Source organism: Eurosta solidaginis, chromosome 1 (genome assembly GCF_040869045.1).
Source record: "Eurosta solidaginis isolate ZX-2024a chromosome 1, ASM4086904v1, whole genome shotgun sequence".
NCBI lineage: Eukaryota > Metazoa > Arthropoda > Insecta > Diptera > Tephritidae > Eurosta > Eurosta solidaginis.
In genome coordinates this window covers 259024616-259037585 of record NC_090319.1, presented here as the reverse complement: position 1 = coordinate 259037585, position 12970 = coordinate 259024616, and the positions used below count along the sequence as shown (strand labels likewise).

General features: G+C 39.7%; 1 protein-coding gene across 4 annotated transcripts in view; it reads left to right on the top strand.

Annotated features, from left to right (window-relative positions):
• Positions 1 to 9902, top strand: part of Gycalpha99B (guanylate cyclase 1 soluble subunit alpha 2) — a 40047-nt gene extending 30145 nt beyond the window's left edge. For 2 of the 4 annotated variants that reach the window (XM_067760513.1, XM_067760511.1), the window contains exons 2-9: positions 1365 to 1699; positions 4863 to 4936; positions 5000 to 5240; positions 5314 to 5698; positions 5764 to 5948; positions 8634 to 9249; positions 9355 to 9523; positions 9588 to 9902. In XM_067760513.1, the coding sequence (XP_067616614.1) occupies positions 1535 to 1699; positions 4863 to 4936; positions 5000 to 5240; positions 5314 to 5698; positions 5764 to 5948; positions 8634 to 9249; positions 9355 to 9523; positions 9588 to 9783 (2031 nt within the window). In that variant the 5' untranslated portion in view covers positions 1365 to 1534 and the 3' untranslated portion in view covers positions 9784 to 9902. The remainder of the gene's footprint in view (positions 1 to 1364; positions 1700 to 4862; positions 4937 to 4999; positions 5241 to 5313; positions 5699 to 5763; positions 5949 to 8633; positions 9250 to 9354; positions 9524 to 9587) is intronic. The other 2 variants (XM_067760512.1, XM_067760514.1) reach the window with 2 other exon arrangements.
• The last annotated feature ends 3068 nt before the right edge of the window (positions 9903 to 12970 follow it).

The following is a 12970-nucleotide window of genomic DNA, read 5'->3' as shown; positions in this document are numbered from 1 at the left end:
AAACTGCAAGTTTCAAGGGGTTGTGTAGCGCAACCCTTTCAGGTTACCAGCGCAATATATAGCTTCTCTAAACCCAATTGTCAACCTCACCTATCCGTGAGGAATCCTCCTCATTAAGAGCCGAGGCTCTGGTGACCCCGAACTCCTGATGGATCTCGGGGGTGGGAGGGCGGTATGGCCAAGAAGGTGGCGTGTGGTCATAAATCGTTCCCGAGATGGTCGGGCTTGGTACCGAAATGTACCGGATCTGCATCCGGCAAAGGACCATCAACATCCATAACACTCCCTAAGGCCTTCGGGGAGTGTCCTAATCGCTACAACAACAACAACATGGATTACTTTCGGGACACGAGACTGTTTTGACTTTTAGATTTGAACGCAGAACATCAAACTTCAGATTGCTTAAAGCCTCTCAACGGCAAGGTACTAAAAGGTCCCAATCCGCTTGGGAGTAATCAAAAGGAGACAGGTTGCAGCAAAGTCGTGTATAGTAGAGCGGGGCTGCAAAATTGCAAGATCTTGTGCAAATTTTCAAACACCATGGACACATTCAGTCCATGTGAGGTCTTTACTGACCGGACAGTTAAACTTAACCTAATCTAATAATTACTATTAGAATAAATAAATAAATACAAGCGCGATAACTTCTGAAGAGATTCTGATCGAGCTTTTTTTCCAATTTGCTCCGTTTGGAGATTTTTTTTTTCTAATTGAAACAATTCGTTTCTAAACTTTTGACGTTGCTTCGCCCGGGACTTGGACCCACGATCTTCGGTGTGGTAGGCGGAGAACGCTACCACCACAACATGGAGGCGGCTATTAGTTCGTTTTAATTCGAAATCAGACCCTTTTCTTATTTATCCTTGCCCATTGCCAATGAAAATAAGAAAATGTCTAAACACTTGAGTTGCTTGCAGGCCGAACAAAGATTGCATTGCCCAATGCAAAACACAAAAGTGACAATGGCACAGCAGTTTAGACAAACAGAAAAGAAAAATTGCATCACCATTAAAATACATTTTCACACAAATACATACGAACATACTCAGCTGAAAAAAAATTAAAAAAATGCACATTGAACTTGATACAAAGCCACAACGGCCGTCGAGGTAACACTTTGTCGACCTTTGTTCAACCGTTCCGTGATGATAAATAAGTGACAACGATATGATATGCCTTGAGTGCCAATTTTTTTCCGTCCATCTTTACTACCTTTGTCTTGTTCTTTATTGTTTTGCACTTTTACTTTCTTTTCTTAGGTTTGGTTTTTTACTTTACTTTTGCTTTTTCTAAATTACGAATAAGTGTATACGTGTGTATGCATATTTGTTTCCCCTTTTTCATTATCCTTGCTTGCATTTCAGTGTCAACACATCATACGATCATCATCACCTCGTAAGTGTGGTTAATCGGAGCTGAAGAGAGGTGGCGTATACGCAACTTAAATAAATTAGCGCGTACCCATACAATTACATTAATAAACTTTATATACAACAATAGAACGCCTTAATTAAAAGTGTATACGACATTTAAAATGGCCTGTCCGTTTTTCCGACGCAGCGACACACTGACGCGTCAGCCGTCGGTTACTGCAGAGACGACCAACAATACTTGGCTATTGGAGGATGAGGAGCAGCCAGATGATGCATTGACATTGACACATTTACAAATGGCCATACAATTGCTCACAGCACCTTCGGTAAGTGAAATAGAAAATAGGATATACATATGTGTATAAAATAGGAAGCACAACAACATTAATTAAGTTTTATGCAAGGAAAATTAATTTGTATCTCGAAATAACATAGTGCAACACTTAAAAGTGATGGGACTTAGACCAAATGTATTTTATAAAATAAATTAATAAAATTCGATTTGATTAAAATAATCAAATAACGGACTTTAGAACAAACGAGATGAAGTTCGATAAGGACTTTAGAACAAACGAGACGAAGTTAGATAAATAGTTTCATGACCAGTGATTAAAAATTCTATGCTGCTGTTTTGTTTTTGCTATTGCTCCGGCGCTGAACATGAACAGAGCATAGAGCAGAGCCGTAGCAAAAAAACGGATAGCATTTCTTAGGCTCTGCTATGAGCTATGTTTTAGAATGGAATAAATAGCAAATGACGGCCGCCCTGGTGTGGTGGTAGAGTGTTCCGCCTACCACTCCGAAGATCCTGTGTTCACGTACGGGCAAAGCAACATCAGAAATTTAGAAACAAGTTTTTAAATTACAATTGCAGTTATTTGGCAAACGCTCCGAGTGTATTTCTACCATGAAAAGCTTCTTAGTAAAAGCTCATCTGCCTCGCTTATGCCGTTCGGATTCGGCGTAATACATGCAGGTCCAGTCCCGCCAATTTGTGGGAAAACTTAGAAGGAGCACGACGTAAATTGGAAAAGCTCTGCTAAAATCTCCTCGGAAGTTAGCGTGCCTTGCATTTATTTTTTATATAAATAGCGGAATAAAAATTTCATACAAAATGCGAGTTTTCTCTCTTTAAGCAACATTGTAAGGCTACTACCGTAGGATTTGCACATGATCTTAGAAATTTCGCAGCCTCGCTTTTCCTTCTGTATGGATCATATGGTTCTCCTGTTTCCCTTTCATTTCTCTCAAGCGGTGTGGTCGTCGAGTGCTTCACCTTCCTTTGCCAAATCATCGACTTTTTCGTTTCCTTTTATCCCTTTATGGCCGGAAACCCAGTATAGATGTGTTGTCCGACCTGAGCGAAGTCTCTCCGATGCTCCCTTGATGAAGTACTGTGTGAGGTTACCGACTTAATCGCCGACTGACTATCAATATATATACTGTCTCTCAAGTACGCTTCCTCCAGAGTTCCTGCTGCTGAGTTTCTAGCAGACTGAAGGCATTTCCTCCTATAAAGCAATCTAAATACTTTTATTAAACCAATGTATTCCCTGAAACTGGTAACTTTTTCCAACAAGCTTACTTTTTTCGAACCGGTTACTTTTCCCCAAACGGTTTATTTTTGGTACCGATTACATTCAGCGGCCCTCGTAGTGTGATGGTAGCGTGCTCCGCCTTCCACACCGAAGATCCTGGGATCACGCTCCTGGCAAAGCAACATCATAATTTTAGAAACAAGGTTTTTTAATTAGAAGAAAATTTGTCTAAGCGGGGTCGCCCCTCTGCAGTGTTTGGAAAGCACTCCGAGTGTATCTCTGCCATGAAAAGCTCTCAGTGAAACCTCATCTGCCTCGCAGATGCCGTTCGGAGTCGGCAAAAAACAAGTAGGTCCTGTCACACCAACTTGTATGAAAAATTAAAAGAAGCACGCTGCAAATTGGAAGAGAAGCTTCGCCTAAAATCTCTTCGGAGGTTATCGCGCCTTACATTTATTTTGTTGATTACATTTTTAGAAGAGGTTACTTTTGGAAAGCAATAACTTTCTTCCAACCGGTTTTATTTTGAATTATATGCTTGTTTGAAACTGGTTACTTCATTGGCACAGGTTTATTTTTTGTAACCGATTCCTTTCTTGGTCCATGTTATTTTTTTGGAACCGGTTACCGGTTACTTTTCTTTACTTTTCTTTCTTGGTGGGTAGAGGCACGAGAAGCCAAATTTTTGCACCCAACTACTGAAATGGTCAAAATATGTCAGCTTAGTGGTTGTTGTATAGTTAAAGACGCGCCCCGAAGTTTTTGGGGAGTGTTATCGACGTTGACGGTTCTTTACCGGATATAAATCTAATGCGTTACGGCAGCAATCACCATTAAGGCCATCCCACCTCCACCCACTAGTTCCATTAAGAAATTTGGGTCGCCAGAGCTTCGTCGGATAGAGAAGCAGGTCTCACCATGGAAATGTCTTCCTCGATACTTCATCAGGAAATCAGTTTCCAGGTATACTGTCTGTAGCTTTTGTCTACCTATGGTGAAGTGTTCCTTCCCTAAAGTTTTGATCGGAACTTGGCTGTTGTAAATATCACTGCCCACATCACCAAAGTTTGGGACCAGCCATGAAGACGGGCGTGGACTCAACGTTTAGAGTAGAGATATGATCCCATTCCAGTTTATTCGATTTTTTGGTGAAGAACTTGTTGTCTATAGGGAGGATTGAAGTAGTTTATTTCAATGGCATGTGCAGTTCCGCTCTTAATAGTGGAACATTTAAGAGATTCATTGGTCTTGAACAGAGAAGGCTCAATGTAAAACATGTGCAGTCAGTAAAAAATACTCTCAGCGTGGCGTTTTTTCACCTTTCCACTGGTTCTTGTTGTTTGACGCACTTCTGGTTACCCTTCAAAATAAGCAGCGTCGCATCTTTTACTAGCTTAACTACTGTGGATGTCTCATGTTGACCTGAAAACTTCCAAAGGTGTTATCTGCGTTTATGTGACCTGGAAAGTTTTCAACAAAGGAACCTGTGGTCCGTCCCAGAGCGATCCCATGGATCTACACCTACATATATGATCACATTTGTTATATGCATCTGTCGTTTGGTAGAGCAGACAATCGCAAATTTTTCGAAAATAGATTCATGGACTAGCAGGCCGTGTTCTATCCGCATGGGGTTTAAGAAGTTTCTATCTCTTAATCACTCATTCTGTCTACCGCTCCTTTTTATTCGCTCCTCTCTCTCTCCGTCACTTTTAACCTCTCCTTCCGTTTCCTTCTTTCCGTTTCTGTCTCCAACTCTTTTCAACTCCCTCTCCCTCTTCCGCTCTCTTTACCACTATCCCTCTATCTTTGACCTTTTTAAGCTCTTTCTCACTATATTTATTGACCATTTCTCGTAGCTAAGATTTTAAATGCAAAAATCCGTTTTCTTACATTATTACATTAAATCGACATTTACATATCTGACTCGTAAAAATATTTTTAATTTCAGAATGCTGATTTGAATACCGCTGTTACAGCACTCATCGCTAAATATAGCCAAAGTTGGCCAAAGATTTCAAAGCTGTGAGTACCGTTTTGTCACTAAACACTCGGCTACATTTATTTAATTAAAATTTCCTTCCTTAGACGCATCGATCTGGGCACCTTGAAAAGTATACCCAACTATGATTACTTAGCCGACATACAAGATATATTACTTGAGATGGACGAGTCTAGCGCTAGTGAAATTTTGGTATTACTTGGCGAAGAGCTGATCACTTCATGTTGTACTGGAATTATAGAGCGCGCTTTTCGGTGCCTTGGTACCGAGTTGCAAGAGTTTCTTGGTTCATTGGATGGTGTTTATGATGTGCTAAAGCTGCAGGAGGTAAGCAGAATTTTATATATTTATGTGTAATGGATCCCAGAGGTGCGTAGTAAAATAGCTCTGATTAATTTAGGAAGATGTCACTGATACCGGATTTGTTTGCGCTGGCGATGGTGAACTCATATTCACTTCGGAACGTCCCGTAATCGCTTGGCTACTACTTGGCTCGTTAAAAGCTCTAATGCGTATGCTATACAATGTTCAAGTCAATATTAAAATAGAGCCAGTCGAAAATGACTCACGTCGTTATCGTTATTTGTTCTCATTGGTCAAGGAATATAGTGGTTCTACAACGTCTTTGCAGCGCAGCAGCGTTGAGATTGTTAAATCACCGCCTATGCCGGCACAGCGTACTAACTCGAGTAAGACAGCCGATTTGACTATGAATTCGAATACATTTTGCAAGGCATTCCCATGGCATTTTATTATGAATGAAAAACTGGAATTGATGCAAATGGGTGAGTTTTTGAATAAAGTAACATTTTCAAAATTTGTTTTCTTATTAACCTGTCTTTGCTCCTAGGTCGCGGTTTTAGTAAATTGTATAAACCATATATGGCTGAAAATGGTTGCCGTGCTGCTACCTATTTTGATTTCAAGCGGCCCAAGGGTTTGACACTAAAATTTCGTGACATTGCCCGTCGTACATACACACCATTTCTGATTGCACTGAAGAATCCACCAAATGCTATTGATTTTCCGGCTAAGGTGAGTGAAGGACGTACCATCAGCTCAAACTTAACTGTTTTTAACATTGGTATGTTACTTATAACAACAACAACTACAACAACTTACAACGATGCCGATGAGGCGAGCATCAATTCGTCGCAGCATCTTTTGATTACTGTTGCTGTTGTTGTTGTAGCAGTGCTTCGCCCCATCCAATAGGTGCGACCGATCGCAAATTGTCATCAATATCCTCTAACGGGAGTCCAGGAAACTTGCTGTTTCAACAGGGGTAGACCATAATGAGAGGGGTGTTAGAGGCGTTGGTTCCACATTACAATTAAAGAGATGGTTGGTGTCATGTGGGGACACATTGCAAGGAGGGCATACATTTTGATTCTGGATAGGTAAGAGTTTAACCTGTTACAGTATCTAGATCGAAGTTGAGCTAGAGTGATTCGCGTTTCCCTGGGGAGTGTGCGTTGCTCTTCCGCAAGTTTTGGGTATTGTTCTTTGAATACTGAATTCACCGGGCAGTTTCTGGCATAAAGGTCCGACGCCTGTTTGTGGAGTTCACTGAGGACCTACTTGTGTTTTTTGGCTTCATAGGGCTGAGATCTCAGGTGCCGTATTTCCTCATAACGCTTACGGAGGAGACTCCTTAAGCCCCTGGGCGGAGTTGGCTCATCAATCAGATGTCTGTTGGCATGCCGAGGTTTCTGGGTATTCAACAGGAACTCTTTGGTTAGCATTTAATTTCTCTTCCTGATGGGGAGTCTTCTCGCCTCATTATGTAGATGGTGTTCTGGGGACATAAGAAGACAGCCCGTGGCGGTTCTGAGATTGATTACTAACACTTCGTTGTGTTATTTAAGAAGACAGACAAATGGATTTCCGGGAAAATGTTTGTCATAATATAGAGGGAAACTCGGAGGGCAACAGGCTACGTATGGATCGTTTTTTTTTTAAATTCCAAATACACCTAGCTACATCGATAAGTTAGATGATATCAGGGGCTCACTAAGAGCTAGCAACCCCCGGTTATTTATCGCTCCATGGCGCGTCCAATACTTCCTCAAAAGGTCGAATGGGCCACAACATTTATGTGATTACCTGCCATTGATGGCCTAATCTCAAAAATACTACGAATTTAATTTAATGTAATTCACGTGAAATAGTTCACACTCCTTTGGTACCAATATATTGCGAAGGAATACGCGAATACAATCTACTTTGGTGAAGTACATGGCATACCTTAAACCTTTGTCATTTGATAGATAATGGCATCCGGTTGCTCGGCAACAGAACAGCAAGTTCCATCACCCAGTCTATGACAATTGTTACAGATCACATATTGGCTTCGTCATAGCTTGCTGCCTTTGAGTAATCGTATCTTACTCTGGATTGGGTACCCGTGTACTTAAGGCTGCCTTTTGGACCCGGCATGCCTGCCGCAGGTGTATTCTTAAAACCTACTCGCAGGGGGGGAATTATATTTCGACCAAGCGACCGAATGAAAAGTAACATTCTTTGTCTAATTCTTAAAGGCATCCCTCCGACTTAGCTATATCCCACAAAACGAACAAACGGCAATATACGCATAGGAAAAAGGGGGTCACATACAAAGCTTCAGGCCTCTGGTAGAACGTCGAACTGCATACTGTAATAGGTTAAACTCTTACTTATCCAAAATGAACCCAGGCATACCCAATGTAAGTCTCGCTTGTAAAGTGGCTCCACATAACGCCAGCCATCTTTTAAATTGTAATGTGGAACGAACGACTCTAACACTCTTATTTATTTGGTCCACACCTGTTAAAACAGCAAACTTCTTCGAGCTCCCCTTAGAGGATATTCATGAAAATTTTTGAGTGTCCGCACTATTGATGGGGTGCAGCACTGCTATAACAATAATAACAAAAACTTCTATGGGCCCTACATCATTTCTCCTCAAAAATTCAGAGAAACTCCTGAATATGCGCATCAGAAATATATTTGGTACCTCTCCGTTTCTCAGTTTGCACTCTTTAAGGGAACGTCCGTGGATACATTTCTCCATGCTATTACTTGAAAAAGAGAGAATTGGCTTCACTTACCCACCAGACGTAATCTACTCAAATTCAGGGCTAGATCGACCACTTGTGGAAAGAGAGCCATTCAATCCATTGGAAGAGCCTCCTTTAACACGTACCCCGGAAGTAGGTGTGTAATCCTCTCTACTCTAGAACCTACAGTGACACCTTACTAATGAAACTAGATGGGCCTGGCTGCCAAGTCATCATTCTTTTTTTTGATCATCTTTAGATGATTCTAGAAGTCCATGTTTTTAATATTTAAGTAAAAACCCGTAGACCGTGCGGAGTATGTGGGGAGTATCAAAGTGACCGTTTTGGGTTTCCGAAAACGCTCATTTACGAAAGTTCTGAAGGAATACTTTTTCCATGCATTTCAAAAAAAATTTTCTCCCTCACATTCTCTCCGTTGAGGGCTTTTTGGAGACTCTCTGGAGGATGATCTCACCACACAGAGAATCGTAAGCAGTTGCTTGCAAAATTTAATAACTCCCACTTGAAAAGGCAACTCGCTCTCGTGGTTATCGTGGTAAGTGCTACTTACATAGTAACATGATCATACAATGCCCAATGTGCTCGAGCAGGACATCACTGCCTATTATGTTTGCGCAAACAAAACAAAAACAACAGATTAAAAAAAAAATTCTCTTTTTAGGGCCTGGAAATCAAAGGGCAAATGGTACATTGCCCCGAATCAAATTCACTACTTTTCATGGGCTCACCATTTCTAGATGGTTTGGATGGACTCACATGTAATGGACTCTTCATATCGGACATACCACTGCATGATGCTACACGCGAAGTTATTTTGGTTGGCGAGCAAGCACGTGCTCAAGATGGCCTACGACGTCGCATGGACAAATTGAAAAGCTCCATTGAAGAGGCTAATGCTGCTGTGGCTAAAGAACGTAAAAGGAATGTCAGTTTATTGCATCTAATATTCCCAGCTGAAATTGCTGAACGCCTATGGTTGGGTGCAAATATCGATGCTAAAACCTATCCAGATGTTACCATACTTTTTAGTGACATTGTTGGTTTTACGAGCATTTGTTCGCGTGCTACTCCGTTCATGGTTATTAGTATGTTGGAAAGTTTATATAAAGATTTCGATGAATTTTGTGATCTCTTTGATGTTTATAAAGTTGAGACAATTGGTGATGCTTATTGTGTGGCGAGCGGTTTACATCGTGCTTCAATTTATGATGCGCATAAAGTTGCATGGATGGCATTGAAGATGATTGAGGCGTGTGCAAAACATATTACACATGATGGTAAGTTCCATATTGTTGAGCTCCCTTACATACATTTTGTTACCGTGCCAGAAAAATTTCATATTTCTACAATTATAAACAACCATATTTTTTCTACTTCTCTAGATCAAGAAATCCAAATGCGCATTGGCTTGCACACAGGCACCGTATTGGCCGGAGTAGTTGGTCGTAAAATGCCACGTTATTGTCTTTTTGGGCATAATGTCACCATAGCTAATAAGTTTGAATCGAGCAGCGAAGCATGCAAAATAAACGTGAGCCCAACAACAAAAGAGTAAGTGACCATTAAAATAAAAAAAATAAATAAAAATTACTTAGCACTTGCTATTTTCTTACAGTTGGCTAGTGAAATATCCCGGCTTTGGATTCGATCTCAAACCACGTGATCCTTCTTGTTTACCTAAAGAATTTCCAGTCACAAGCGGCGATAAGACCTGTTATTTTCTTGAAGGTTATCGTCATCCGACTTTAAGTGATGATTTACCATTGGTGCAGCACATAAGCGAAGCTTTGAAGTCCATTTCAGAACAATAAATGAAAGACAAACCTTAAAGTAAATGCAAATCAGTATTTCAGTGTTATTCAGTTTAAAGAAAAATCAAACCTTTCGCTTTTACTCAGTATAAATATATTTTAACCCATGATTATTTAAATTATCCATTGTACCTAATTTTGAAAATGTTACATCTGGATAAACTAAGGAAGCACATTATGAATTCTACCCTAAAATCCGCTTTCCTATCGAGTGATGTTTAAACGCAATTGATACAACTTTTACATTTGAAAGGTAAGCTGCTTTTTCTCTTTTATTTATTATTGTACCTTTCATGGAAATGAATTGGTAAATTAAATTTGTCACATATCTCAAATTGTGGGTCCTTAAAGGGCTATGGATAGACCCACCAATAAGTATACCGAAATGATAAGAATGACAATCTGAAGGCATTTAGCAGTCTGTCTGTTTGAACTCAAACTAGTCCCTCAATTTTCGAGATATCTTGATGAAATTTGGTCAACGGGTATAATTTGGTATCCGATCAGACATTTGTCGGAACCGATTGGATTGGACCACTATAGCAAATATCCTCCCTTCAACCGATTTTTCAGAAAGGAAGATGTTTTGTCATATCTTCAATTTATCAGTTAAAAGCCTAAAATTTCACTAAATGCTTTAGTATATGGGACATATTGCTGTCTGAAAAAATCGCTGAGGTAGGTCGTTTATATGGCACGTATCTCATACAACCGATTGTTGAGATGAGAAGCGTTTCGTAGTGTCTGCTCCATTTTAAAGCTAGAATCTTCAAATTTCACCAAATGCATGCCCTATTTCTGCCTGAGAAAATCGTAGAGTTCGGTCGCATGTACAGTATATATTCCATATAACCGATTGTTCATATAAGAAACTTAATTTTAACACCATTGCATTAGCTATAAGCTTCAAATATCACCAAATTGTTACTTATATAGTATATATTCTTGGAAGAAAAAATTGTGATCGGTCGCATATACAGCATATATCCCATACAACCGATTGTTCAGGCCTTTCGAAATTTCTACATCATTTTAGCAGCTGGAAGCTTCAAATTTCATCAAATACGTACGTATACGTCATATGTATATTGTTTAGATAAGTGACTCATCTCATGCAGACAACAAGAAACTTGAAACTTTGTGTGAGGATTACCGATCTATTTTTTATTTATTGAAAATGTCGCTTATGTACATCTATGTATATATATAAAAAGAAGTGCACATTTTGATTGTCACTCCATAACTCGAGAACGGCTCGACAGATAGTCATGAAATTTTTAGGAAAGATACTGGAAGGAGAGATGATGGTTAGTTGATTTTGAAATCCCAAATCGGTTTAGTGTTCGCTATGGAAACGTTTTTACCACACATCAATCATCACCAAATTTTGGTTATGGGTTCCTTCGATCAACGGGAAGGTTTTAGGCTAAAAATAATTTCGATATATAAAAGGGGCGTGGCACTTCCCATACAAATGGAATCTTTGGTACTGCATACCTTTGAAGGTATACATGCCAGAACATTGAAATTCAGTAAGGAGTTATATGAGGTCAATCCCTAACACCACCAAGAAAAGGCGGAATTGTGAAAAAGGGGGCGTGGAACCTCCCATTAAAATGGAATCTTTGGTACTGCATAACTTTGAAGGTATACATGCCAGAACATTGAAATTAAGTAAGGAGTTATATGAGGTCAATCCCTAACACCATCAAGAAAATGCGGAATTGGGAAAAAGGGGGCGTGGAACCTCCCATTCAAATGGTATCTTTGGTACTGCATAACTTTGAAGGTATACATGCCAGAACATTGAAATTCAGTAAGGAGTTATTTGAGGTCAATCCTTAACACCACCAAGAAAATATGGACTTGGGAAAAAGGGGGCGTGACACCTCCCATACAAATGGAATATATTATACTGCATATATCTGGATGTCGTAATGGTAGTATAATTAAAATTGGTAAGGTGCTACATATGTGACGTTAAGTCCTAAAACCTCCAGTAAAATGTGGAATGGGGAAAAACTATGGCTGCCATACAAACTTAAGTTATATTAACACCTAAAGTTTGACTGCATTGTTGAGTTTAGCTGTTATGCCTTTTGGACGTTTAGTAATCTGCCGCTGTTAAAACAATTGTTTAGCTTCAGTCTATCTACATCTTCTATAAAAATTAAATTCTGTGTGCGTGTTCCCTATGAAAACGTGTTTGCTATACTTCGATCATCACCAAATTATGGCTCGAGGCTCCTTCGATCAAGACGAAAGTTTTTCATATTTCAGAATTAAGAATTTAAATGTTTTTGTTTTTTGGCTATGCTAAGATAGTTAGCTCCCAAAAATGATCATTTTAACAAAATCAATGATCGCATTCAAAACCAATTTCTTGGTGAAGTGACGAAATATAAATCGATCGACACAGTTACAGATGAAGATGAAATTGTGAATTATCCAAATGAATTTCTATACTCCTTAGAACCAAAAGGAATGCCTGCGCATATATCAACTTTGAAAATTGGCTCACCAGTCATGCTTCTTCGGAATGTAATCAAAGCAACAATCATCAGCGGTAAAAGCAATACAATAATATAAAATAAGATACAATAAGATACAAGAATAAAATGTTTTAACAGAAAATTTCACCAAATATGCGTACAAAATTCAATTCAATTTACAGAGCAATAAATTAAATTATCGACAAACAAAACAGAAAAAATAACGCAACATCCATTCGATCTCGGGCGTTACAACGTGCGCCTGGTAAAGCTAGTTGAATATATATATCCTATCCAGCCGATTATTCGGATATAACGCGTGGCATAAGAATATTGCCACCGTGGTGTGATGGTAGCGTGCTCCGCCTACCACACCGTATGTCCTGGGTTCAAACCCCGCGAAAAGCAACATCAAGATTTTAGAAATAGGGGTTTTCAATTAGAAGAAAATTTTTCTAAGCGGGGTCGCCCCTCGGCAGTGTCTGGCAAGCGCTCCGAGTGTATTTCTGCCATGAAAATCTCTCAGTGAAAACTCATCTGCCTTGCAGATGCCGTTCGGAGTCGGCATAAAACATGTAGGTCCCGTCCGGCCAATTTGTAGGGAAAATCAAGAGGAGCACGACGCAAATTGGAAGATAAGCTCGGCCTTAGATCTCTTCGGAGGTTATCGCGCCTTACATTTATTTATTTTTTTT